Here is a 26,427-nt window from a genome sequence, read left to right as displayed (position 1 = left end):
TAGGCAACCCCTTCCACTGCTGAACTAGACTCCTAGAATCCTAGAGTGGGAAGGGGCCACGAAGATCATCTAGTCCCACCCCCTGCTCAGTGCAGGATCAGCCTCAAGCATCCAGGAGAAGGATCTGTCCAGCCGCTGCTTGGAGACGGCCAGTGAGGAGGAGCTCCCCACCTCCTTAGGCAACCCCTTCCACTGCTGAACTAGACTCCTAGAATCCCAGAGTGGGAAGGGGCCATGCAGGCCATCCAGTCCCACCCCCTGCTCAGTGCAGGATCAGCCTCCAGCATCCAGGAGAAGGATCTGTCCAGCTGCTGCTTGGAGACGGCCAGTGAGGGGGAGCTCCCCACCTCCTTAGGCAGCCCCTTCCACGGCTGAACTAGACTCCTAGAATCCCAGAGTGGGAAGGGGCCATGCAGGCCATCTTGTCCACCCCCTGCTCAGTGCAGGATCAGCCTCTAGCATCCAGGAGAAGGATCTGTCCAGCCGCTGCTTGAAGACCCCCAGTGAGGGGGAGCTCCCCACCTCCTTAGGCAGCCCCTTCCACGGCTGAACTAGACTCCTAGAATCCTAGAGTGGGAAGGGGCCATGCAGGCCATCTAGTCCACCCCCTGCTCAGTGCAGGATCAGCCTCCAGCACCCAGGAGAAGGATTTGTCCAGCCGCTGCTTGAAGACGGCCAGTGAGGGGGAGTTCCCCACCTCTTTAGGCAGCCCCTTTCACTGCTGAATTAGACTCCCTGTGAATTTTTTCCTGATATTTGGGTGATGATCATTCTGCAGGTGGTTTAAACCCCTTACTGCAGGTCCTCTCCTCCCCTGCCCTCCTCTGACAACCTTTCAAATAAATTTGAGCCACCTAGGGGAAGCTGCCCAGGGCACTGAGGCCAAAGACCAGCAAAGGGTGAATTATTATTATTATTATTATTATTATTATTATTATTATTATTATTATTATTATTATTATTATTAGTTATCTGCCACTGTCAGCACGCTGACTTGTGGTGCGTTCCATAACAAACCCATTACAATAAAATACACTCCCCTGTTAAATCCCCCATTAAAGTCCCATAACAATGACAAGAAAGTACAAAACCGTGTGGCAGAAATAACAACAATCCCTCTTAACAACCCAAGCTTGGGGGGGGGGGTATGACAACCAACCACACCAACAATAGAACTGGAGGGGAGCATATCTTCCAGGGGGAGCCCCATCCAATCTTCCCCTGGTGCTGGCCGCATCCAAGGACTTGGCGGAAGAGCTCTGTTTTGCAGGCCCTGCGGAAACCCAGAAACTCTTCCAGGGCCCGCAGCCCTTCCGGGATCTCAAGAGCAAAAAGGCCTTGGCCCTGGTCGAGGCCAGTAATGACCAGCAAATTGGTACCCGCAGCGCACAAAGCCCTGGGGGGGGGGGCATAGGGCGCCCAGCAGGCCCTCAGATACATGGGGTCCCAGACTACGAAGGGCCTTGAAGGTCATCACCAAAACTTTGAACTTGATCCGGGATGCAATTGGCAACCAATGCAGCTGCCTCAGCACAGGCTGGATATGGGCCCTCCAAAATGTTCCTGTGGGGACCCCGGCAGCCCCATTCTGCACCAGCTGCAACTTCCGGGTCAGAGACAAGGGCAGGCCAGCGTAGAGCGAGTTACAGAAGTCAGTTCTGGAGGTGATTGGCGCATGGATCGCTATGGCTAGATGTTCAGGAGACAGGGCGCTAGAGGGAGACAGGGCGCTAGACCATGTCTCCATGGTCAGCAAGGCATCCAAGATCACTCCCCCCTGCAGCTTCTTATGCTTGAGGTGTGGGTGGCATCATCAGCCCCCCCCCCCAATGTGGGGCTTCCAGCTCCCCTGGAGCACAGGTGCAGATTTGGGCGTGACCCGGGAATTTTCTGCTAGAAAGAACCTCCCAGCCCTTGACAAAGTCTTGCATCTCTCTTGTTATTGCAGACTCAGATTTTGGGTTCAGAGCCCCCCTTTCTCTTTCTGCAGTGGTCCAAAAGGAAGCGTTTTCTCCGCCGGACGTCTGCATCCTTGTTCATCTGCACATCTGGCCCCCCTAGACAAAGCACTTCTCCCGCCTCCCCTTTCGGAGAACCCTCCGTGTAACCTCTCCGAGGGCCTGCCCAAAACGCCAACCGTCCAACGCCTTCCCTCCGGAGTGGTACCAAGGCTGTGCCGCCCCCTTGACCACCAGCAGAGGGCGCCACGTGCAAGAAACCACCAGAACTAATACAGAGTCGAGTTTCGGAATTTCTTAGAATCGCCAAGAAGCAAAAACTCTGGAGTTCTTGCAGCTTTCCAGGTAGAGAATTTCTTGTCTCATTAGGCCTGCGACTGGACGTGCTTTGCCCTCCCCCCCCCCCCGCCTAGAACTGTGCAAACAGCTGCAGGACTCAACCCAACTCAATCTGGGCGGCTAGCAGAGATTTAAGTCCAGGGGAGTCAGACCCCAGAGACTGCTTCTTCCCTTGGCCGGCTCTCTCAAGGACCGTTTCCCCCCAGATTCAGCCCTCCCCATTCTGCACGTAGATTGAAGCCGTGGCTCAGGGGTAGTCAAACTGTGGCCCTCCAGATGTCCATGGACTACAATTCCCAGGAGCCCCTGCCAGCATTCGCTGGCAGGGGCTCCTGGGAATTGTAGTCCATGGACATCTGGAGGGCCGCAGTTTGACTACCCCTGCCATAGCTGCAGGTCCTGTCCTCTCCTCTGCTGCCCATAGGAGCCTTTCCCTGCCCTTTCCTGCTGCAGGCCCAGCCTCGAACCAAAGTAAAGCAGAGCCCGCCTGCAGGGTCGACGCCTGTTCCTCCAAAATGCATCCCCCCTCCCCCCTCCCCTTCTCCAAGGGAGACCCTCCCGCCGCCCCCCACAATAGGTTACCCCATGCTGCTATTTGAATAGCGACTTCCAGCCACCAAGCCAAACACAGGTCAGGAAAGAGCGTGCATGCAGATGCCGGGGGGGGGGGGAGGGAGAGGGAGGAAAGGCTAAAAGTTAGGGAAGGGGCCCTGCATGCAAGGAAGGAACCCGGGTTCTGCACCCTCAGGATGCCAAACCTGCCCTCTGGGGCGGCTGGAGGATGGGGGATTCAAGGCTGCTATGTGGTCCATGCCCCCCAAATCACCAGACCTCCCACCCCCTGTGCAATCCTGCCGGAGGGGCCACGAGGAACGGTCCCGATGAAAAGGGAGTTTGCTTCCAAGGGCGCACACACCGCACAGCTGCCTGCTGCACATGACCCTGGTGCCAGACTGGAGGCCAGATCAGCAACAAGGTTTGGGGACTAACCTTTAAAGTCCTGAATGGTCTGGGACCGGCGTATCTACGGGAGCGCCTCTTCCGCTATGGCCCCCAACCCTCCCACAAAGGGCGTTAAGGTCATTTGACCAAAACCTGCTCAGACCCAAAGGAACCAAGACTGGCCCCAGCCAGGGTTTTTTCGGCGTTGGCCCTGGTCTGGTGGAATCCTCTGTGGAATGAAATCAGGGCGGCAGCCAGTTCCAAGGGCCTGTAAGAGGGAGCTGATCCACTGGGCCAACAGTTGGGGCCCTGAGGGACCATCAAGAAGTCCTGAGCTTGGTGCTGAAATGGGGAGATCCGCCCTCTATGGATCTCGAACCCCGCCCCGCAGGTGCCACTGTCCTTTGCAAAACTGTATTCAACGTTTCTTGGGAGATGGATTGTTTTAGGCCCTATCTAGGATGGGTGAGATGCAAAAATAGAGTTTATTTAGGATTTATTTCCTGCTTTCAGCCCTCGGGTCCACCAAGGCCAGATTTATCTGCTCAGGCTGCTGGTGGGGCTCTCTGGGGCCTTAGGCTGGGGGGCCCTTTGCGACACCCACAACTTGGGACATGCCCTCCAAGACCCGCAAGATGTCCCGGGGTCTGAGTTTTCAAGATTCAAAGGTCCCTTAGAAAGACACGAGTTGGAGAGGAGATCTCTAGGCTGAAGCAGCCCCAAAGGCAGCCCCCTCCCTCCCTCCCCACGTGAGCAAAGAACCTAGTTTGCCTTCAAAAGCAAGAAAAAGAAACCTCGTGCTCAGCCAAGGAGCCCACAATCCTGGGAAGAAGGGACCCGGTGCCAGAGAAGAGAGCCACGTGTTAGAGAAGGGACCCTCATCCCACATGCAGGGGACCCCAGAGCTCTTAAAGACATCTGCCCAGCAAGAGCACTGCTTACCCAGTACCCAACCCCCCTGGGAAAACAAGGCTGACCCAAGAGCACTTTGGTGGTTTGATAAGGAACCGCAGAAGAGCCCTGCTGGGTCAGGCCAGGGAGGGTCCCGTCTCCCCCAGGGGCCAGCCAGTTCCTCTGCAGGGCCAGCCACAGGGCAGGGAGGCCGAGGCCTTCCCCTGAGAAGACCCTCAGAAGAGCCCTGCTGGGTAGGCCAGGGAGGGTCCCTCCAGTCCAGCCTCCCGTCTCCCCCAGGGGCCAGCCAGTTCCTCTGCAGGGCCAGCCACAGGGCAGAGAGGCCGAGGCCTTCCCCTGAGAAGACCCTCAGAAGAGCCCAGCTGGGTCAGGCCAGGGAGGGTCCCTCCAGTCCAGCCTCCCGTCTCCCCCAGGGGCCAGCCAGTCCCTCTGCAGGGCCAGCCACAGGGCAGAGAGGCCGAGGCCTTCCCCTGAGAAGACCCTCAGAAGAGCCCTGCTGGGTCAGGCCAGGGAGGGTCCCTCCAGTCCAGCCTCCCGTCTCACCCAGGGGCCAGCCAGTTCCTCTGCAGGGCCAGCCACAGGGCAGGGAGGCCGAGGCCTTCCCCTGAGAAGACCCTCAGAAGAGCCCTGCTGGGTCAGGCCAGGGAGGGTCCCTCCAGTCCAGCCTCCCGTCTTCCCCAGGGGCCAGCCAGGTCCTCTGCAGGGCCAGCCACAGGGCAGGGAGGCCGAGTCCTTCCCCTGAGAAGACCCTCAGAAGAGCCCTGCTGGGTCTGGCCAGGGAGGGTCCCTCCAGTCCAGGCTCCCGTCTCCCCCAGGGGCCAGCCAGTTCCTCTGCAGGGCCAGCCACAGGGCAGAGAGGCCGAGGCCTTCCCCTGAGAAGACCCTCAGAAGAGCCCTGCTGGGTCAGGCCAGGGAGGGTCCCTCCAGTCCAGCCTCCCGTCTCCCCCAGGGGCCAGCCAGTTCCTCTGCAGGGCCAGCCACAGGGCAGGGAGGCCGAGTCCTTCCCCTGAGAAGACCCTCAGAAGAGCCCTGCTGGGTCTGGCCAGGGAGGGTCCCTCCAGTCCAGGCTCCCGTCTCCCCCAGGGGCCAGCCAGTTCCTCTGCAGGGCCAGCCACAGGGCAGGGAGGCCGAGGCCTTCATAAGAACATCAGAAGGGCCCAGCATGAATCAGAGCAGTGAGGGCTCATCTAGTCATTGAATGATAGAATTGGAAGGGATCTCCAGGGTAATCTAGTCCAACCCCCTGCACAATTCAGGCACTCACAACTACCTGCCCACCCACAGTGACCCCAATTTGATGCCCAAATTCTTCTCCTGCACACAGACTCACCAAAAATCTCCAGAATCCAGCCTGGTCTGGAGGAAAGCACCTACCAGAGCAGAGTAAAGTGGTACCATCACCTCCCGTGATCTGGACACGATACTCCGTTTGATACGGCCCAAAATCCCATTTGCCTTTTTTGCCACCGAGTCACACTGCTGATGTTCAGTGTCTGGTCTACTAAGACTCCTAGATCCTTTTCGCACATGCTACTGCCAAGACAAGTCTCTCCCATCCTATATTGGTGTATTTGGTTTTCCCTACCTAAATGCAGAACTTTACATTTATCACATTTATCATTTTATTCACTTTAGCCCAGTTTGCCAGCCTGTCAAGATCATCCTGTATCCTGCCTCTGTCTCCCCCTCCCCCTGAGTCATGCCCTGCAGAAGGAGGTGGGTTCGCCTCTATGTCCATGAGCAGCTCCCCACCCACTCAGGCTTCCTGGAAAGTCCCTTCTCTGGGGGCAGATCTTTGGCCATCAGGGTCTCGTCTCCTCTGACCAGCAGCAGCTCTCTAGCCAGAGGCCTTCCCCATCCCCTCCTGCCTGGTCCTTCGAACTGGAGGTTCTGGGGATTGAACCGGGGACCTCCTGCCTGCCCAGCAGAGGCTCTGCCCCTGAGCCAGGGCCCCTCTCTAACCTTCCGGCTACTTCTGCCTTCTACTGAACCAGGCCGCTGGTCCATCAATGTCTTGTCTCTGCAGTCTAGTAGCAGCTCTCCAGGGGCTTCCCCTTCCCCTCCTGCCTGGTCCTCTTTAGCTGGAGATGCTGCAGATTGAACCTGAGCCGCAAGGGAGGGCAATATATATTAATAATAATAAAAACAAATGAATAAAAATATACCTGGGACCTGAGCCGTGCCACACCCCCTTACCGAGGGAAAGGCAGATAAAGGATCTTGGGGGGCGGGAATGGAAGCTGGGGGGGGGTCTCCACTGGAAGCCAAAAGTCTTTCCCCTCCATGGACCTGGGTGGACTCAGCTAGCCCCCCTCTTCCCTCACCCTTGGCTAGAAGCCCAAGGAGGCACCTGGCCTCCCACCCTCCCCTTGTGACCCCAGCCTCCACTGCCCTCGAGGTCAGCTGCAAACCCCTTGGGGCAGGGACCTGTCCCTTTTTATTTCTGTATAAAGGACCCGGGAATCATAACTGCCAAGGAACTGGTAAGTGAAAACCGACGCCCTGCCCCACCCCTCCCCTGAACAAAAAGAGCAAAGGGTTTTTTTGGCAAAGCGATTCCGTAGTTTTAATTAAAGGACTACAGCGACCCATCAGGTGGCAACCCCTTGAAGCCAAGATGCCCCACGGCGGGAAGAAGGTCAAAGGCAGGCAATGCCTGGCAGAGGGGAGGGGAGGCGAGGTGGGTGGAAAGGACAGGTTTCAAAGGTCTGGGGCAGAGAAAGAGACAAAATAATCTGGAGGGGGAGGGGGGGGAATCAAGAACTAATTGGCAAGAACAAAATTTCAACAGAAATTGGGGGGGAACCCTGATTTTGAGTTCCCAATCGGGGTAAGGAGGGAGCAACTTAAAATTGTCACCAAGCATACAAATGCCCCAAATTTGTTTTGGATCTTTAAAAAGGAGAGAAGCAGCAAAGAACAGCGTTTCCTCTTTGATGGCTAACAGGGGTAAAGGAGGGAAGAGCAGGGGCCACTGAGGTCATCCCCCCCCCCCCGGGGCCTTCTGCTTCCCCTCTCTCCCCAAGGGGGTCTCTCCCACCCTGGCCTGGAGGTGGGGCTGGCCCACACCGCACATCCGTTGTACCCCGGGCTTTGGACTGAAGAAGAGCTGAGTTGTGCCGCCGTACGGAGGTTGGGAAAGCCGTGAGCCTTTGCTGGCTCTCTTCCTCCGAGGCCGAGGAGCTGCTGGGTGGGAGTCAGAGTGGGAGAAGCCAGTCCAAAGCTAACTTTAGAAGCACAGCAGAAAAGAGCCACAGTCCAGGATCACCTTCAGGGTAACAGCATCTGTGGCAGGGGAGGGGCTGGTGGGGGTCACGGCTCACCTGTGCAGAGACCAAAGGTAACCACCAAAAAATTGCGTTAGTCTTGAACAGGGGTAGTCAAACTGCGGCCCTCCCGATGTCCATGGACTACAATTCCCAGGAGCCCCTGCCAGCGAATGCTGGCAGGGGCTCCTGGGAATTGTAGTCCATGGACATCTGGAGGGCCGCAGTTTGACTACCCCCTGGTCTTGAAGGTGCTACTGCACGCCTGCGCTTTTTGACAGCTATGGACAGGCTAATATGGCCACCCTTCTTGGTTTGGAAACACAGCGCTGGAAGGACAGTTCTATCTTGTTTAAAAAAAATAAGCGGCATGGGAATTCCTGGGAGGGCATTTTCCGATCCTGGTGGGATGTGCAAAAGGCCGAGGTTTGCGCTGAACTTCGACTCCTGACTGGGAGGGCAAGAAGCAAAACCCTCATTCCTCCAGCAGACCAGTCAACTGGCCCCCTGCCTGAGCAAAGGCCCCTCCGGGTTGGGTAGATGCCCTCTTGCCACCTGGGAAGACTTCAGCCCACTGCCCGGTTGGCACCGCTGCCTTTCCACCCCAGCCTGCGGCTTTCCACAGCTGGCCTGGCATACCTTTGGAAGGTGCAGGTGGGCCTGATGACAGAGACCTGAACGGGTGCTCTTAAAAGTTAGTGCTGCAAGTTTTGCAGAAGTTTACTTCCTATCACATTTCTGCCTGGTTGCCAGCCTCCTGCCAGGAGTCAGCTGTCAGTGGCCCTCGGCATCCCGGGTAGCGTCTCCCGTCAATGGGGAGCAGGCCTGGGAAGGTTAACGGGTTGGAACTGGTTTTATCCCTCGGCATTGCTTGCTCGTCTGTGGAGTCTGCCATTTTCCTCTGGGGAGGATGGGGCTGGGGGCGAGGGGAGCTTGGACACTGTTGGCGAGGCCGGCCGTGAGTACGAATGACGCCACGCGGACCTGGGAGCGAGACTAGATCGTGCGCTTTTCCTGGGAAGAGGGGAAAGCCGCCTTTTGTCAGTCGGGGTCGGGGTTTCTAGGGTTACAGTGATCAGTGTGTTGCCTGTCAACCCAGTTTCAGCAGGAATAACCATGAGCTTCATATCATCCCTTCTGCTACTGATGCCAAGGGTGTTCACTGAGGACGTTAGCAGGCATCTGACACTTTCACCACAACTGATCTGTTTTGTATTCAGCATAAACATGAAACTTGCTGAAGATTTCTTTCTTTCATAGAATCATAGAGTTGGAAGGGGCCATACAGGCCATCTAGTCCAACCCCCTGCTCAACGCAGGATCAGCCCAGACCATCCTAAAGCATCCAAGAAAAGTGTGTATCCAACCTTTGCTTGAAGACTTCCAGTGAGGGGGCGCTCACCACCTCCTTAGGCAGCCTATTCCACTGCTGGACTACTCTGACTGTGAAAAAGTTTTTCCTGATATCTAGCCTATATCGTTGTACTTGTAGTTTAAACCCATTACTGCGTGTCCTCTCCTCTGCAGCCAACAGAAACAGCATCCTGCCCTCCTCCAAGTGAGAGCCTTTCAAATACTTAAAGAGGGCTATCATGTCCCCTCTCAGCCTCCTTTTCTCCAGGCTGAACATTCCCAAGTCCCTCAACCTATCTTCATAGGGCTTAGTCCCTTCATAGGGCTTGGTCCCTTGGCCCCAGATCATCCTCGTCACTCTCCTCTGTACCCTTTCTTTCTTTCTTTCTTTCTTTCTTTCTTTCTTTCTTTCTTTCTTTCTTTCTTTCTTTCTTTCTTTCTTTCTTTCTTTCTTTCTTTCTTTCTTTCTTTCTTTCTTTCTTTCTTTCTTTCTTTCTTTCTTTCTTTCTTTCTTTCTTTCTTTCTTTCTTTCTTTCTTTCTCTGCCCTAATAGTTAGGGATTGACTGAATCAAGTATGCCAGGGTTCTGTTTTAAGGGGGCTTTTATGAGGAAATTGTTATGGTTTTAATTGTTAGCCACCTCGAGGTGACAAAAGTCATGAGAGGTGGGATGTAAATCCAAGAAATAAAATAAAATCTGAGCAAGGCAGTGAATGACAGGAAATTTGGGGGGACCGCATGGTGCGGGGGTTAAGAGCAGCAGCCTCTAATCTGGATAAACAGGTTCAACTCCCCACGCCTCCTCCACATGCAGCCAGCTGGGTGACCTTGGGCCAGTCCCAGTTTTCTCAGAGCTCTCTCAGCCCCACCTACCTCACAGGGTCCCTGTTGTGGGGAGAGGAAGGAAAGGTGACTGTAAGCTGCCTTGAGACTCCTTCGGGCAATGAGAAGTGGGGTGCAAACAAACAAACAGGCAGTTCTCTCCAATCCATAGGGTCACTGTATGTTGGAAGCTACCTGCTACCACTTACACAGAGCCATAATAAAGTTATGGGGGTGGAAAAGAGCTGCCAAATTGTAACCAACTTAAGGCCTCTTGAGATGTCCATGGACTGTAATTCCCATGAGACTTTGCCAGCACATGCTGATAGGGGCTCATGTTCACGGGCATCTCAAGAGCCACTGGTTTTCCACCTCTGCTGTAGGGTATTCAAGGCCTTCTTCTGCAGCCTTCCTTGGTGGTCTCCCATCCAAATAGTGGGCAGGGCCAACTCTCCTTCACTCCCAAAATCGGATGAGGTCAGGCTAGCCTGCGCTCTCCCGTTCAGGGCCGTAAATTCATACTTGACCCCAAAGAGACCGGCCAAGCGGGCAGCCCCACCATCTAGAATTCTCTTACCTTCCGCAGCGCCTGTCGGGAAGGGGGGCTGCGTTCCCCAGTCTAGCTCTGTCTCCAGCCAAAGCTGTTGAGAGCTAAATACTCCTGCAAGAAGAATGTCTTTGCGGTTTCCAGTATCTGACGGTCCTGGAGCAGAAGTTCTGGGAGGGGAGGGGGGAATGTTTCCTATGCTACTTTCTGCGGGGGGATCGCGAATTCCAGACTGCAAGGAGGAGACGCAGTTCTGCAGGGCCCGCCACAAAAATCCCAGTTCAGGCCTCAGAGAAAGTTTGGCTAACAGCGTTTCTTTCCGTCCCGGGGGCCTGGCTGCGTAATGTAGAGAAGCTGATTAAACTCGGACACTTTCTTTCTGGAGTCGGGAGGGGAGAGGAAACACGAGGAATTGGGGGGGGGGGGCGTAAAAAGAGGTCCTGGGGGCAGGCCCACCAAGGGAGCATGCTGCGTTCAAATGCCACAAGGGAACTCCGCCAGGACGCAAACAGAAGACGGCCAAGTGCCTTCATACAGGAGTGAAAACCTGGCTCGAAAACTTCCATTTACCATTGTAGCAGATTGGGGGGGACGGGACACCCCAAAACACTGGAAATGGGACAAGCGCAGGGGAGAGGGTCTCTATTCCGCCTGACAATCCCTCCCTGAGCCGCATATTACTGCTGTCCCTTTAAAGGAACGGCCTTTTTATTTTGGCCAAATTGTTAAGAAGCTGTGAGCCAGTTTTGATTGCCACAGGAGTCTTCCTCAATCTGGACGGTCAGTACAAATTACAGGCCGGGGGGGGGGGGGGGGAGGTAAATTGAGGAGCTTGATGGGAAAAACCCGAAATCTAGGGCCTTCTTGAAAGGGAGACTGGAGGTATTACAAACTGCTGAGATGGGAGGCTGCTGGACGAAGCAAGCGATTCAAGACGCATCAGAGGCTACTGGGGCGGAAAAGCCGAGAAGCACCTATGAGTCCACCTTAAGGTGAATCAGACATCCCTCAAAGTCAGGACTGGCTGCTCAGACTGACAGGGTCTCAGGCAGAGGTCTTCCCCATCCCCTCCTGCCTGGTCCTTTCAGCTGGAGATGCTGCCTGGGATTCAACCGGGGCCCTTCTGCCTGCCCAGCAGAGGCTCTGCCCCTGAGCTCTGGCCCCTCCCCAGGGCTCTCCAGGGTCTCAGGCAGAGAAAGGTCTTCCCCATCCCCTCCTGCCTGGTCCTTTCAGCTGGAGATGCTGCCTGGGATTGAACCGGGCACCTCCTGCCTGCCCAGCAGAGGCTCTGCCCCTGAGCTCTGGCCCCTCCCCAGGGCTCTGCAGGGTCTCAGGCAGAGAAAGGTCTTCCCCATCCCCTCCTGCCTGGTCCTTTCAGCTGGAGATGCTGCCTGGGATTGAACCGGGGCCTTCCTGCCTGCCCAGCAGAGGCTCTGCCCCTGAGCTCTGGCCCCTCCCCAGGGCTCTCCAGGGTCTCAGGCAGAGAAAGGTCTTCCCCATCCCCTCCTGCCTGGTCCTTTCAGCTGGAGATGCTGCCTGGGATTGAACCGGGGACCTCCTGCCTGCCCAGCAGAGGCTCTGCCCCTGAGCTCTGGCCCCTCCCCAGGGCTCTCCAGGGTCTCAGGCAGAGAAAGGTCTTCCCCATCCCCTCCTGCCTGGTCCTTTCAGCTGGAGATGCTGCCTGGGATTGAACCGGGGACCTCCTGCCTGCCCAGCAAAGGCTCTGCCCCTGAGCTCTGGCCCCTCCCCAGGGCTCTCCAGGGTCTCAGGCAGAGAAAGGTCTTCCCCATCCCCTCCTGCCTGGTCCTTTCAGCTGGAGATGCTGCCTGGGATTGAACCGGGGACCTCCTGCCTGCCCAGCAGAGGCTCTGCCCCTGAGTTCTGGCCCCTCCCCAGGGCTCTCCAGGGTCTCAGGCAGAGAAAGGTCTTCCCCATCCCCTCCTGCCTGGTCCCTTCAGCTGGAGATGCTGCCTGGGATTGAACCGGGGACCTCCTGCCTGCCAAGCGGAGGCTCTGCCCCTGAGCTCTGGCCCCTCCCCAGGGTCTCAGGCAGAGAAAGGTCTTCCCCATCCCCTCCTGCCTGGTCCTTTCAGCTGGAGATGCTGCCTGGGATTGAACCGGCGACCTCCTGCCTGCCAGACAGAGAGTCTATCACTGAACATTAGAGAAACATCTGGAGCAGAGATCTCGTAGCCACAAGGTATAGATGGAAAGCTCTATCTAGGGCAGTGATGTTCTACATTTCTGGTGCTTGGGGGTGAGAAGGCTTCTGGAGTCCTGGCCCTGCTGGTGGACCTCCTGAGGGCCCCTGGGTTTTGGCTACTGTGTTACTCAAAGTATGGAACTGGAGGGGACACTAGCTTGACCCAACGTGGCTTATGTTCTTATGTCTGGGGTTGAGATGCTCTGTCTCCTTGGTGCCTGGGGGGCAACAGTGGGAGGGCTTCTGGAGTTCTGGCTCTGCTGGGGGACCTCCTGGTGGCCCCTGGGTTTTAGCCACTGGGTGACCCAGAGTGTTGGACTGGATGGGCCTGATCCAACATGGCTGTTTGCAGGTGAAATATGCTGCTTCGGAGTTTGGTGGGGTCCTGTTGGAAGTTTTTAGGAGGACACTGGATTATCACCTGTCAGGAGTGTGTCATTTTTAATTCCCTGAGAAGGTGAGAGGCTGGGCTAGATATTTTGTGGTCTCCTCCAGCTCCATGTGATTCTGAGGTTTGGGGCTCTGTCTTCTTGGTGCTGGAGGGGGGTCAAGAATTGAGGACTTCTGGAGTTCTGGTCCCACCAGTGGTCTTCCTGATGGCCCTTGAGTTCGGCCACTCACGGCCTGATCCAATATGGCTTCTCTTATGTTCTTACGTGCCCCTGCCAAAAGGAAACTCTTTCCACTCGAAAAGAAACACAGCCTGTCGTGTGCCCTGAAATCTGTGTGGCACCACTAATCTTCCCCCTGCTGCTCTTCTTGGACTCCACAAATGGCAGACCGGGGCTTTTCCTATCATGCCCAGAAGCGTCTTTTTCTAGTCTGAACCCCCAGGTGGGCCAGGGGCGCTGGGAGAACCATTTGCACACGCCTCTGGACACAACCTTATGGGGCCCGGTATTTTGGGGGGAGGGGGACTTCTTTGCTCAAACCAAGCAGAGCACGCTTTAGCCTCTATTCTTAATGTGTGAGCAACCATGAAACCACAAACAGAATCACAGGGGAGTTTTAATTTTAAAGGGGAGGGGGAGAAACATGGAATGGCTTTTACGGAACGGCTGCTTGAAACAATGGGGGTGGATACCAAAGACTCCTTCCTTCAAAGGCACGGCCAGAGCAGCCCCAGCGGGCCCCAATCCCCGGTCCCTGCGACGGCTTCGAGGCTGTTTTCACGCCTTTCCTGGAGACCGACTTGGGCGCAGACCGGCCAACGCAGAAGAGCAATTTGCGCATTTCCGCCCCCAGCCCCAGGGACCTTCTGCACTGTGAGGCTGGGGGGCCAGGCGCTTGCTCAGAGCGCATGCACAGATGCCCCCCCCCCTCCCCATCTGCAACTCAAAAGGGTGCAGCGCACATGCGGCATGAGAGCAGGCGGGGTGGGATCCTGGGCTCAGCTCCAAAGGCTTGCTGGGGAGGGGGGGTGTATGTGTGGGGGGGGGATATGAATCTGCAACACAGCCGAAAAAGACCAGCCAGAGGCTGATGGGGACGCAGAGGAAATGCTGCTGCTGCTGCAGAAGAGAAGGGGAAACAAATCACAAGAGAGGAGGCAGGCAGCCCAGCCAGGACAGGGGAGAGGGAAAGACCCCAAAAAACTAGTATAAATCGGACACTTACGGAGCAAAAGGATCTATCAAGACTGTCCGTACTCGAGGAGAGGTCCTGGGAAACGGAAGGGGAGGGGGTGGGGAGGGGGTGGAGGGTTGTTTTTTTTAAAAGGAGGGAAGGAGGGGGGGGTGGAAGGAAAAGTAGGGAGAGAAAAAGCAAGAGTTTAAACACCGGCTGATCAGATTGGAGTCCCTCTCCCGCACCCAGGGAGCAATGCGCTCGCTTAACACACCCCAGGGGAAACACACGTCTCTTGCCCAAGCTGCAGCCCAGGCCACATCGTCACCCAGTTCCAGCGGCCGCAGAAGGTCAGGGTGCCCGGCCTGTTTTGCCAGAGCAGCCTGCTGGGGGAGGTGTGGTCTTGGGCCCTGAGCTAGCCTGCTCCTGCAAATGGAAGCTCCGTTTCTGCACGAACCCAGCGGCTTTGGACGGACCTTGGAATTCACGTTATCTTTTGCACAGAGTGAGGGAGCTGCACCCCTTTCCCCAAATCAGGGCCTTCTTCAGGAGTGACAAGTACATGCATAAATAAACACCAAGAACGAGAGGTGATAGATGGAGGTGGGCGGCCGGGCAGGTCTGCAGCGACAGAATAAAGTTTGAATCCCGTGGCACCTGCAGGACCAGCAGAGCTTAATTCTGGGGAGAAGGCACATGCGCATTGCGCATGAAAGTACCACTAGATTCAAACTCTGTTTCGCCAGGCGGGGGACGAATTGTCTTGTGCCCATTTTATTCCACGTGGCCCAACAGCGACACTGTGAAGATCAGGGCTCTTCTCCGATGATTTTCATGTCATTAAAAAAACGCAAGGTTGTAAGTTTTGTCCAAGCGAGGCCGTCCATGTCCTCGTGGCATGTGCACATACGCTTGCTAACCATCTGAGAAAAAGAGCGTCCAGTTTTGTTCGCTGGGGCTTTGCGGTTTTGAGAAACTCGTGGCCTGTCAAAGCGGAGCATTGCCCGTGGGACCTTGTGGGATGGTCAGAGGCCAAGAGACAGAGGTGTGGGTGGAAAAGCGGCAGAGGAGGGGAAATAAACAGCGGGCAGGGGACAGGAGGCACCACGAAGGGCACTGAACGCATGACTCTCCACCCCATCTGCAAAACCTAGAGGGCAGGAAGGATCGCATGGACAGGTCCCATTAGCAGCAGCACTCTCTTGGGGTCAAAGGGCCCTTCTGCGGATGCCGGCGTGTGTGAAGCAGCCTCCAGCACAGAACGGCAGTTCCCAGAATTCCTTGTTGGGAACCTGCGTCAGGCTGCTTTGCATCTGGACAGCCAGCAGGTTCCAGGACAAAGACTCTTCTCGTCTGCCCAGGGGCCCCCCAGTTGCTCCAGAAACCTTCTCCTGGGCCCTAACGAGGTCTCTCAGAGCTGCCCGCCCTGCCTAAGGACCCCAGGGGAACACAGAATCCTAGAGTTGGAAGGGACCTCATGGGCCATCTAGTCCCATCGGAGAAGCCCTGCTGGATCGCACCAGGGACCCGTCCCGCAAGCAGTGGGGAGTCCACCAATGGGGCCAGAACACCAGAAGCCCTCCCGCTCTTGCTCCCTAAGCACCGGAAGACAGAGCATCACTGCCCCATATGTAAGAACGTAACTGAAATCATGTTGGGTCAGGCCAATGGGCTCTCCAGGTCAACACTCTGGGTCACACAGTGGCCAAAACCCCAGGGGACATCAGGAGGTCCACCACAGAATCCTAGAGTTGGAAGGGACCACCAGGGTCATCTAATCCAGCCCCCTGCACTGTGCAGGACACTCCCAACTACCTGCCCCCCCCTACAGTGGCCCGAATTCCATGCCTAAGTGATCCCAAGTGGGGGTCAGAACTCCAGAAGCCCTCCTGCCATTGCCCCCCCCCCCCAAGCAGCAAGAAGACAGAGCATTGCTTCCCCATATGTAAGAACGTAAGAGAAGCCATCTTGGGGCAGGCCAATGGTTCATTCAGGCCAACATGCTGTGTCACAGAGTCCCAAACCCAGGGGCCATCAGGAGGTTCACCAGCGGGGCCAGGACTCCAGGAGCCCTCCCACTGTGGCCCCCCAAGCACCCAGAAGACGAACATGCCTGCCCCGGACAGAGCGTTCCATCTAGACTTTCTGGCCAAGAGCCCCTGAGGACCTCTGCTCCAGAAGTTTCTCCAACCCCCTCTTGAAGCTGTCCGTGCTTGCAGCTGCTGCCACCTCCTGCAGCAGGGAATCTCACATGCCAGCACCCTGGTGGGACACCCAGAACAGACCCTGTGGATGAAAGGACGGCTCCGCGCCCCCCCCCCAGCGGGCTCACATGGCCTGCCCCTCTCCCCTTCTCCCTGCTGCTTCTGCACCGTCCCAACCCCCCACAGCTTCCTTTCCTTACGGCTTGCATAAGTCCTCATCATGAGGATGTTACGCCACCGAGGACATTGCAGGCTTCCAGGGTGTGGTCTGAGGCCTTTCAAATAGGAAGGGAAGGTGCGCCTCAAGCATGCCTGGGCGGGCAACGCGGTTTGTGGCGCATCTCAGACAAAGCAGGCCGGGCAACGGCGGCGTCTGCAGAGAACGCTTCCCCTTGGAGACACGGGAGAACCCCAATTCTCCAACACTGCCTTCCTCACCCCCCCAAATCCCCAAACAAGAATCCTTGCTGCGTTTCCTGGTCGCCTCTGGCGAACAGTGAGAGCTCTCCAGGCAACCAGGCCGAGATTGTTCTGCAACTGTTTCCCCACGGACCACGTGTGGGTGAGCTACGCACGTGCGGGCAGACGGCGGAAAACACTAACCGCCAACCGGAAGGGTCAAACGGTGAGGGAGGGAGAGTGCTTGCACTCCAAAGCTCACACTTTGAATAAGTCTTGGTTGGTCTTAAAGGAGTCCCTGGACTCTGGCTTTGTCTTGTTGTGCTGCTTCAGACCCACTAGAACCTGTGCGGGAGGCGAGGCTTGGGTGGGAGATCACTGAGCAAGGCCAGGAGCAGAGAACAGCAAACTATGGCTGAACATCTGACCTGACCAGGATAAGCCCAGGGGGGGCGGATCTCAGCGCAGCTCGGAAGCTAAGCAGGGCTGGCCCTGTGCAGGACTTGGATGGGAGACCACTCAGGAATTCTGAGGTTGCTGCACAAAGACAGGCCATGGCAATTTATCCACCTCTTGCCTCGAAGCCCCCCCAGGGTCTGCCATAAGTCCGTGGCAACTTGACAGCCCAAAAATAACAACGCAACGGTTGAAAGGAAAGCTGCAGGCGTCTGATCCTGAACGGGGTTGTGAAAAAACTGGATTCGAACTCGGCCCTCGGTCCGCTGCCCTCCTGGCCCCATGTGGCTGAGCCTTTCCACAGGCAGGAGCGGAAAAGCCAAGGAGCTGTCTGGCTGGCCCCTGCCTTGCCCCACCCGTCTCTCCCCACCCCAAGTCGTTTCGCAAACCCACCTGCCAGCTCTCACCTGGTCTCCAAACCCAACAGGAAACCAGGGAGGCTTGACACACACCCACTCGCCTGCCTGCCTGCCTTCCAGCCTGCCTGTGAGTCACCCCATGACTCTGCCCAGCCCAGCCCAGGGAGCTGCCCCACCGGAGCCCTCCTGCCCTTCGCTCTCTCCAGCGGTTGCCACACAGGCCGGAGTCGGCCGAGGCCCGGCACAGACACCCTCTGAGCAGAGGCTGCCCCGTTTGCAAGCCCCCTTCCTTCCTTCCCGTGAGGCTTCCCCAGGCAGGATCCCAAGTCACGCGCTGCCCGCCAGGAGACACGGCTGTAGAAAGCCCGCAACGCCTGGAAAATGTGGAGATGCAATTTAGGGGGCAGAGGGAGAGGCCCTTTTGTCAGGGCTTCAGTACTGTCCCCACAGGAAAAAGAGAGAGAGAAAGAAGAAAAGATAAAAATTACTAAAATTGCTAAGACACTGAATAAACTACTTTTGAAGGGTGGAGAAGCATTGTGGGAACGGAGGGGGAATATCCAGAGATCAGCAGTGGCGAGAGGCATTGTCATATCGTGGTCAAGTTCTGGAAGGGATGCCGGACCCCCGCTGGGCCAGGGGAAAGCCCCCCTCCACTTTCACGTTCCGCTCCCTGCTTGGGGGGTTTCAAAGAGCAGGAGGAAATCCCCCCCCCTGCAGCAGAGACTTTTCTGGAGATCCTTGACACCCCCGGACCCCCTGCACTCACTGGGACCAGGAAGACCATCCCGACATGACGTCCTCCAGAAGCAATGCTGGCATGCTGGGTTCATTGTGTGTGTGTGTGGGGGGGGGGAGGCTCCAGGTTTGGGGCTACACTAGATGGTCCGAAGCGGCATTTTTAGCATTATTTCCCCAAATGTCAAAATGTTGCCCTGATTGGTCTCATAGAATCATAGAATCCTAGAGTTGGAAGGGGCCACAGAGGCCATCTAGTCCAACCCCTGCTCAACGCAGGATCAGCCCAGAGCATCCTAAAGAATCCAAGAAAAGTGTGTATCCAACCTTTGAAGAAGAAGAAGAAGAAGAAGAGTTGGTTTTTATATGCCGCTTTTCCCTACCCGAAGGAGGCTCAAAGCGGCTTACAGTCGCCTTCCCTTTCCTCTCCCCACAACAGACACCCTGTGGGGTGGGTGAGGCTGAGAGAGCTCTGATATCACTGCCCGGTCAGAACAGTTTTATCAGTGCCGTGGCGAGCCCAAGGTCACCCAGCTGGCTGCATGTGGCGGAGTGCAGAATCGAACCCGGCATGCCAGATTAGAAGTCCGCACTCCTAACCACTACACCAAACTGGCTCTTTGCTTGAAGACTGCCAGTGAGGGGGAGCTCACCACCTCCTTAAGCAGCCTATTCCACTGCTGAATGACTCTGACTGAGAAAAACATTTTCCTGATATCTAGCCTATATCGTTGTACTTGAAGTTTAAACCCATTACTGCGTGTCCTCTCCTCTGCAGCCGACAGAAACAGCATCCTGCCCTCCTCCAAGTGACAACCTTTCAAATACTTAAAGAGGGCTATCTTAAAGAGCCTCCCAGGAACCATCGTCCCTTCCGGGTGAGGTCAGCACGCCAGATGCTCCTGTGGGTTCAGGTAAGGGGCCACGCTCCTGGAGGGTGCCCCCTCACTGACAGCACGAGGGTACCTGGAATCCAAAGCCTCTGGGGACCCTGGAGGGTTTCAAGGCCAGAGACAAACAGGTTTTGAGAGATCTGCACGGTCTCCCTTTCCGCTGCTCAGCTCAATTCGAAGTGCTGATGTAAACATGCAAAGCTCTCAAGGGTTCGGCCCCAGTGATCGGAAGGCGGCACGCCTCTTCCCAGGCAGGTCTGCCCGGGCCCTGAGGCCTCAAGGAGGGGGCCCCCTGGAGCTCTGCCTCTCTTGGACACGCAGGGGGCAAGGAGACAAAGGAGGGCCTTTTCTGGAGTGGCCCCAGACCGGGATTCCTCAACCAGGGTTTTGTGAAAGCCTGGGGTTTCTTCACCGCCCTGGAAAGGTTTCCCGGTGGGCGTTAATTAGTCCTTTAAGATATTTTTTAAATTTGTTAAACATTCATTGGGTGATACTACCGTCTATGGCAGGGGAAGTCCACCTGCGTCCCTCCAGATGCCCATGGACTACAATTCCCATGAGCCCCTGCCAGCATTCGCTGGCAGGGGCTCATGGGAATTGTAGTCCATGGGCATCTGGAGGGACGCAGGTGGACTACCCCTGGTGACCCACCTTTCCTAAAATGGCCAATGACAGGCCTGGTCTTTCTGCGTCTCCGGCCTCCAGAAGAGGACTCCAACGTCCCCCGTCACCCGGAGAAACTTGACTCAGCAGGGCTCTGCATCAATTACGGGCAGGAGGCTCCGGTTTCCCGGCCGCACGGCTTCTATTGGCCTCTTGTTCTCAAAGAGACAATTAACTGGGGCGGCTACACAAGGCTCTTCGGACCAGCTGCAGAGGCAGCATTTTGCCTCTGCTCGCCGCCAGCTGGAAGACTGGCACGGGAGCTGGCTTTAAGGGCTGCCAACATTTCTTGGCGGGCCAGGGAGGTTCGGAGGGGGGGGCAGGAGGCTTCAGAGCCTTGGCTCCTCCTGGCATCGGCCCGTCATCTTGAGCTTTCTAGGCCAGAAGGCCACACATGATGGTATGAGCCAGCATGGGCTTGTCATCTGGAGAACTGGGCTTGATTTCCTGCTCCTCCTCCACATGCAGCCAGCTGGGTGACCTTGGGCTCGCCACGGCACTGATAGAGCTGTCCTCACAGAGCAGTTCTTCTAGAGCTCTCTCAGCCCCACCTGCCTCACAGGGTGTCTGTTGCGGGGAGAGGAAGGGAAAGGCGCTTTTATAAGCCGGTTTTGGGGCTCCTTCAGGTAGTGAAAAACAAGGTATAAAAAGCCAGCTCTTCTTCTCTTCGTGGCTTTGTGGGAGAAACCTGCTATCGCATAGCTGGTCCCTGGTTCAATCCCTGGCACTTCCAATCCGAAAGGGATCCACTGGCAGAAGATCTCCGTGGGAGATTCCGGGGAGCCACAGCTGGGGGGAGGAGTCAAGACGGATCGTCATGGGCTCAGGAGGAAGTAGCAGGGCGTTCACAGACGTTGCTAAACAAATTACCCGAGAAATCCCCACTGGGCTGCGAAGCTTCCTGGATGAACTTGGAACAATCGGCCCTCGAGGCGCCATCTAGCCTACCTTGCAGGGTTGCAAGGAAGATAAATCGGATGGATTCCGCAGGGAGTTGGACTTGAGACCTTGAAGGAAGGAGGCCTATAAATCTAAATGATGATGATGGACGTCTGTTCTAACTCTATGATTCTACAGTGTCCAGTCACAGCTGACGTGTTTTGACCCACTGGGCTTCCAAGGCAAGGGTCGTTCAGAGGGGGCTGGCCACTGCCTGCCTCCACGTCACGACCAGGGATCCCCTGGATTCTCCCATTCAAAGGCCAGCCAGGGCCGATTCTGCTTGGGTCCCAAGATCCAGCGACTAGCCCCCAGGAATCGCACCCACAGCCCCAGCAGAAGGGTTCTGGCATCATTATGATGAGCTTAAACAGGCCAGGAAGAAAACCAAAGAAGCGGCATCCGTGGGCCCCCCAGGTCTACAAGCTCCTATTCACGTCTGTGCAATCCCCAAAGTACCCCTGGCTCCTAATTAACTGGCCCTCGGCCCCTTCAGAGGGAGTCACCAATGGGAAGCTGCCTTCTACTGAACCAGGCCCTTGGCTCTCCAGATGCCCACGGACTACAGGTCCCATGAGCCCCTGCCAGCACCCTCGGCCCATCAAGGACAGCACTGTCTACTCAGACTCAGTATGGTCTACTCAGCTTCTCAAGGAAACATGGTTCTTCCACATCACATTCTGCCTGGTCCTTCTGAAGTGGGATTGAATCAGGGCCTTCTGTCTGCTCGGCTGGTCATCTACCCCTTCTCCCTGGCAAATCACCCCATCGTTTCTGCCACAGGAACTCCCACCTGCCCCTGCAGGTCCAGAAGCCTAGAGGGAGGGAGGCTAAAGCCCTTGAGAGAGAGAAGGGGACGCTCCTACGATGTTATTTCTGCCTAGTCTGAAGGGTTAGGCTTATTGGACACAGCTCCGGTTCCCTTGAGATGCAAGGGGAGGAACGGTGGCGCTGCGGAAGAGCCTCTGCTTGGCGTGAAGAAGGTCTCGGGTTCTATCCCCGGCAGCATCTCCAGTTCAAAGGGCCAGGCAGGAAAGGACGTAAAAGACCTCAGCCCAAGACTCTGGAGAGCAGCTGCCAGCCTGAGCAGACGATACCGACTGGGACGGACTGATGGTCTAATTCTGGAAACCAGGCAGCTCAGCGTGTCCATGCGTGTTCAAATGGTGACTGGGTCTTCCGGAAACGAAACAAACCTCCAAGTAATGCAAGCTTCCTCATGGAAGGAAACAGGCAGTGAGCAGCAGCTAGGATCTGAAGATTGAGAGCTGGTATGGTGCCATGAATGGAATGCGAGGCTAGCATCTGAGAGACCCGAGTTCAAATCCCCTTAGGCCAGTCACACACTCCCCCTAGCCTACCTCCCCAGGCTGCGGTGAGGATAAAATGGAGAGGATTACGACGCGAGCCACTTTCATAGAATCCTAGAGTTGGAAGGGACCTCCTGGGTCATCTAGTCCAACCCCCTGCACTGTGCAGGACACTCACAACACTCTCGCTCCTCCACTGTCACCTGCCACCCCCTTGAGCCTTCACAGAATCAGCCTCTCCATCAGATGGCTCTCCAGCCTCTGATTAAAAATCTCCCAAGATGGAGAACCCACCACCTCCCGAGGAAGCCTGTTCCACTGAGGAACTGCTCTGACTGTCAGGAACTTCTTCCGGATGTGTCTCCAACTGGAGAGAAAAGAAGCACAGGACAATTAATCTGCACCAACGATTCAGTCCTTCAGTGTGGTCTAATCTTGCTACAAAAAGGGGGGGGGTCTGTCCTTTGATTCCCTGTGGGCTCCCTGAAGGAGGAGTCTACTCCCCCAGAAGACGCAACAATCATACCCTGAGATGCAAGTTAAGCCCACGGAGGGGAGGCGGGTGCTCGGAGGGCATGAAATATTCAGCCGCTTTTCCAGCGGCGATGAAATTCCACCCGACCGCCTCCTGACGATCACTCAAATTCCCAGAGTTCAAGAAGAGGGGAGGAAAAGGACCCCTTCCGGCTGGCTACTGAACAAACAGCCCCCAGCAAGAGAGAAGGTCTTTTGCTGGGTCGCCTGGACCATGCCCCCAAGGGCCGGCCTTTCGCCCAGCACAAGGAGCCATTCCCGGAATCAAGGGAGGAAGATCCCCTCCTGGCAGGAAGGCTCCTTCTGCCTCTGAAGGGTCTCTTGCACCAACAGAAGGGTGCTCACGCCCAGAGAAAGCACAGCCGCTAGCAGAACAGATCTGCAGGGTCCACCAACTCAGAGGCATTCCTACACTTCTGCACCAGCCCCCCATGCTCTTGGCTCTGCAGCATTCCCCCAGTCTGTCCCCAACTTTACTTCAAGAGGAAACCACTTGTCCAAATCAACCTCTTGAATGTTTTCCTCTCATAGAATCCTAGAGTTGGAAGGGACCTCCTGGGTCATCTAGTCCAACCCCCTGCACTGTGCAGGACACTCACAACCCTCTCGCTCCTCCACTGTCACCTGCCACCCCCTTGAGCCTTCACAGAATCAGCCTCTCCGTCAGATGGCTCTCCAGCCTATGCTTAAAAATCTCTAAAGATGGAGAACCCACCACCTCCCGAGGAAGCCTGTTCCACTGAGGAACCACTCTGTCAGGAACTTCTTCCGGAGGTTCAGATGGAATTTCTTTTGATTTAATTTCATCCCATTGGTTCTGGCCCGTCCCTCCGGGGCAAGAGAGAACAACATCCTCTACATGGCAGACCAAGCTTCCCCATTTTCAGCATGGGACCCCGATAAAATACCGCCTGGTGCTGATGGCCAGGTAGGGTCACAGGTTGTCACACTGACCCAAAAAGGACTGTGTTACAACAGACCTAGGGGCTACGATCGCCAGAGTGACTAGGAGGGAAAGGTAAAGAGGAACTCTCTGGAGGGAAACACGCCTACTCATTTGAACCTCTGGAGGGAAGGTAGTCCCTAGGAGCAGGGGTCCCCAACACGGTCCCCGTGAGCACCACAGTGGCCTCCAAGTGTTTTCAGGAAGCAGGCAGAACTGGATGGCACTTTTACCAAACAAAGCTTCTAACTCTGTGCAGATATCCGACAACGTCACTTTGGCAGCAGATGATGAAGTGCACGCACAGAAGCTTATACCCAAAATTAGCTCTGTTGGTCTTAAAGGCCTTAAAAAAGCCCCTGGACTCAAATTTCAGGTCTACACTGTGAAAGAAAGTAAAGTAAAGCCAAATTAGAGGCCCCGCCTCCTGTGGCAGCCATTTTGTGGTTGTGCCCAATGGGCAGAGTCAGAACCCAAAAAGTGCCTGCAGGCTCGAAAAGATCGGGGACCCGGCTTCAGAGGGAGTCCTCGACGCTGCAGCCCACGGTTAAGGATCCCTTCGGCCAGGGCAGCGTTCGATCAGCAACAGGTTCCCCAGCAGAGCAAGAGGGAGCCGGTTTCAGCCCACAGCAGAGCCCCCACCTCTCTGGACACTGCCCCCCCCTCCCCCAGAGAGCCAGGGATTCGGGCAGAGGCGGCCGACAGCAGCAATAGGAACCTCCAGGGTATAAACACAGGTTTCGTTTCAAGGACTTGGGGGTGGAGCCCACAGGGCCGTTCTGCTAAGGGGTGCTCTTCCCGACTCCGAAGCACCACCTCCTTTCCCCTTATTGCAGTGGTTCTCAACCTTCCTGCCGCTGCAATCCGGCGACCCAAAGGGGGTCGTAGGGTTGTGTGCTCTGGCACGCTGGCGATCGTGGATCGCCAGCGTGCCGGAGCACACAACCCTACGACCCCCTTTTGGGTCACCGGATCGCCGCAGTGGGTCTAGCAGTGGTTCTCAACCTTCCCCTCTGGGTGGCCGAGGCACCCCTGGTACCGCCAAGGGAGAATCACCGCCTTTGCCAAACAGACCGCCGAAATATCGGCCTCCCCAGCTCCTGAAAACACAGGTCGCGTCACCGATACCCGCTGGACGGACCGGGTTCAGCCTCACTCCACACGCCGCCGTTTCTCCCACACTGTCAACTTGGAGAAAGTAAGACGGGCGTTCCCCTTGAGAGGTGCCCTATCCTGTGTCCTCCTGAATGGTTCACCCTCGCTGGCCTCTGCCCTCAGCACCTCCCGGGGGCGAAAGGAGAAGAGGCGGGTGCTGATACATCACTCTCGCGAACGGCATTGAAGGGGACGGGACTCCCAGCCCGGCGGCCAAAGTATCGCTCCCCTTTTCACTCTGTCGGGCCGCAGGAAAGGCGGATGTCCCCAACATGTTGCCCGGGGGGGGCCCAGGACAGGCCACCCCACTCTTGGCACCTGCCACAGTGGCAAAGACTACATGACGGGAGGCAAGCTGCAGCCCACACCGTGGGGCTAGAATCCCAAGGGGGCTCAGGAAAGGCCGGGACCCCAGGAGCCCCGGCCCGGCGTCCAGACCCGCCCGCCCCCCGAGAGGCTCGGCCCCGGCCCGCATTACCTCGTCGTCGTTCTCGACCTTGGGGTTGCTGGCCGTGCGCTTGAGGTTGCTGCTGAGGCTGATGCTGACGGTGGCGTCCGACTTGGACCTCTGGTGAGTCCTGCGGGAGGGCGAGAGGCCCGTGTCGGGCGCCGGGCTGAGCGCCGGCAGCTCCCTCTTGCGGTGGGCCGGCTTGAGTTCGTCGGAGAGGATGAGCTTGCGCAGCTTGGTCCCGCGCGAGTGGCGCTGGGTGGAGATGTGCATGTCCGAGGAGTAGGCGCCCAGGAGCAGGGCGCACTGGAGGGAGAAGTTGATGCTCTGCCGGCAGCGGTGGACGATGTAGGGCTTGATGGCGTCCCCCACGTCCTCGTCCATGTGGATGTACATGTTGAGCAGCTGGGGCAGGTAGAAGTCCACCTCCTCGTTGCGGAAGCAGAAGAGCCGGTTGCCGATGTAGGCCTGCACCCCGGGCTCCTTCGAGTTGTACAGGTACGAGATGGCCATGGAGATGTCGAAGAGCTTCGACTCGAACAGCCGCAGCAGCCACGACTGCTTGGCCGAGTTGTTCTTCTGCCGCCGCCGGGCGCTCTTCACCGTGTTGAACAGGCACTCGTCCTCCTCCCGGATCTTCTCCGGCGGGTCGTCGAGACACTTGATCTCGCAGCACTCCCCCACGCCGCCGTTCGGGAAGGTCAGGCCCGGCCGGCGAGCACAGGCCGGCCCGCCGCCCGCCTTCTGCTGGATGGAGCCGTCCTCGGAGACGCAGTGCATCAGCTTGACCTTCTCCAGCACCTCCTCGCAGGCTTTCTGGGCCACCTCCGGGTCGATGACCGCCAGCTCCCCGACGCCCTCCGTGATGACCCCCAGGGGGGACGGCGTCCCTCCATTGCCCTGGGGAGGCTCTGCCGGGGACGCCTCTTCCGAGTCGTTCGTTGACACCACGTCTGGGGGAGAATCGCTCATCTCCGAGGCTGGGCTGAGACCTTTCAGAGCTGGAGGACGAGGAAAGAGAGAAGAGTCAGAATCTCTACACTGGCATCAAGAATCGGCTAAAGCATCACGCTGACTTTGACTTAAGCATTTCACACAGTTACGGAGCTCAAAGCAAAGGGTTCTCTTTTGGAAGGGCCGACAGGACCGGGACAGTTGTCAGAACAGATGCAGGATCCATACTCTTTAAAGGTAAAGGTCTCCCCTGTGCAAGCACCAGGTCATGCCTGACCCTTGGGGTGACGCCCTCCAGCGTTTTCATGGCAGACTCAATACGGGGTGGTTTGCCAGTGCCTTCCCCAGTCATCACCGTTTACCCCCCAGCAAGCTGGGTACTCATTTTACCGACCTCGGAAGGATGGAAGGCTGAGTCAACCTTGAGCCGGCTGCTGGGATTGAACTCCCAGACTCATGGGCAAAGCTTTCAGGCGGCTGCCTTACCACTCTGCGCCACAAGAGGCTCTTATGTGGTCATAAAG

General features: G+C 56.8%; 1 protein-coding gene across 3 annotated transcripts in view; it reads right to left on the bottom strand.

The window, feature by feature from the left end:
- Positions 1–26,427, bottom strand: part of PI4KB (phosphatidylinositol 4-kinase beta) — a 51,593-nt gene that overhangs the window by 12,972 nt on the left and 12,194 nt on the right. For 2 of the 3 annotated variants that reach the window (XM_077319612.1, XM_077319621.1), the window contains exons 3-4: positions 24,980–25,950; positions 13,960–14,004 (exon numbers count right to left, since the gene is read on the bottom strand). In XM_077319612.1, the coding sequence (XP_077175727.1) occupies positions 13,960–14,004; positions 24,980–25,921 (987 nt within the window). In that variant the 5' untranslated portion in view covers positions 25,922–25,950. The remainder of the gene's footprint in view (positions 1–13,959; positions 14,005–24,979; positions 25,951–26,427) is intronic. The other variant, XM_077319627.1, reaches the window with a different exon arrangement.

This window comes from Paroedura picta, chromosome 1 (assembly GCF_049243985.1).
Source record: "Paroedura picta isolate Pp20150507F chromosome 1, Ppicta_v3.0, whole genome shotgun sequence".
Lineage (NCBI taxonomy): Eukaryota > Metazoa > Chordata > Lepidosauria > Squamata > Gekkonidae > Paroedura > Paroedura picta.
This window is presented reverse-complemented; position numbering and strand designations above follow the sequence as displayed.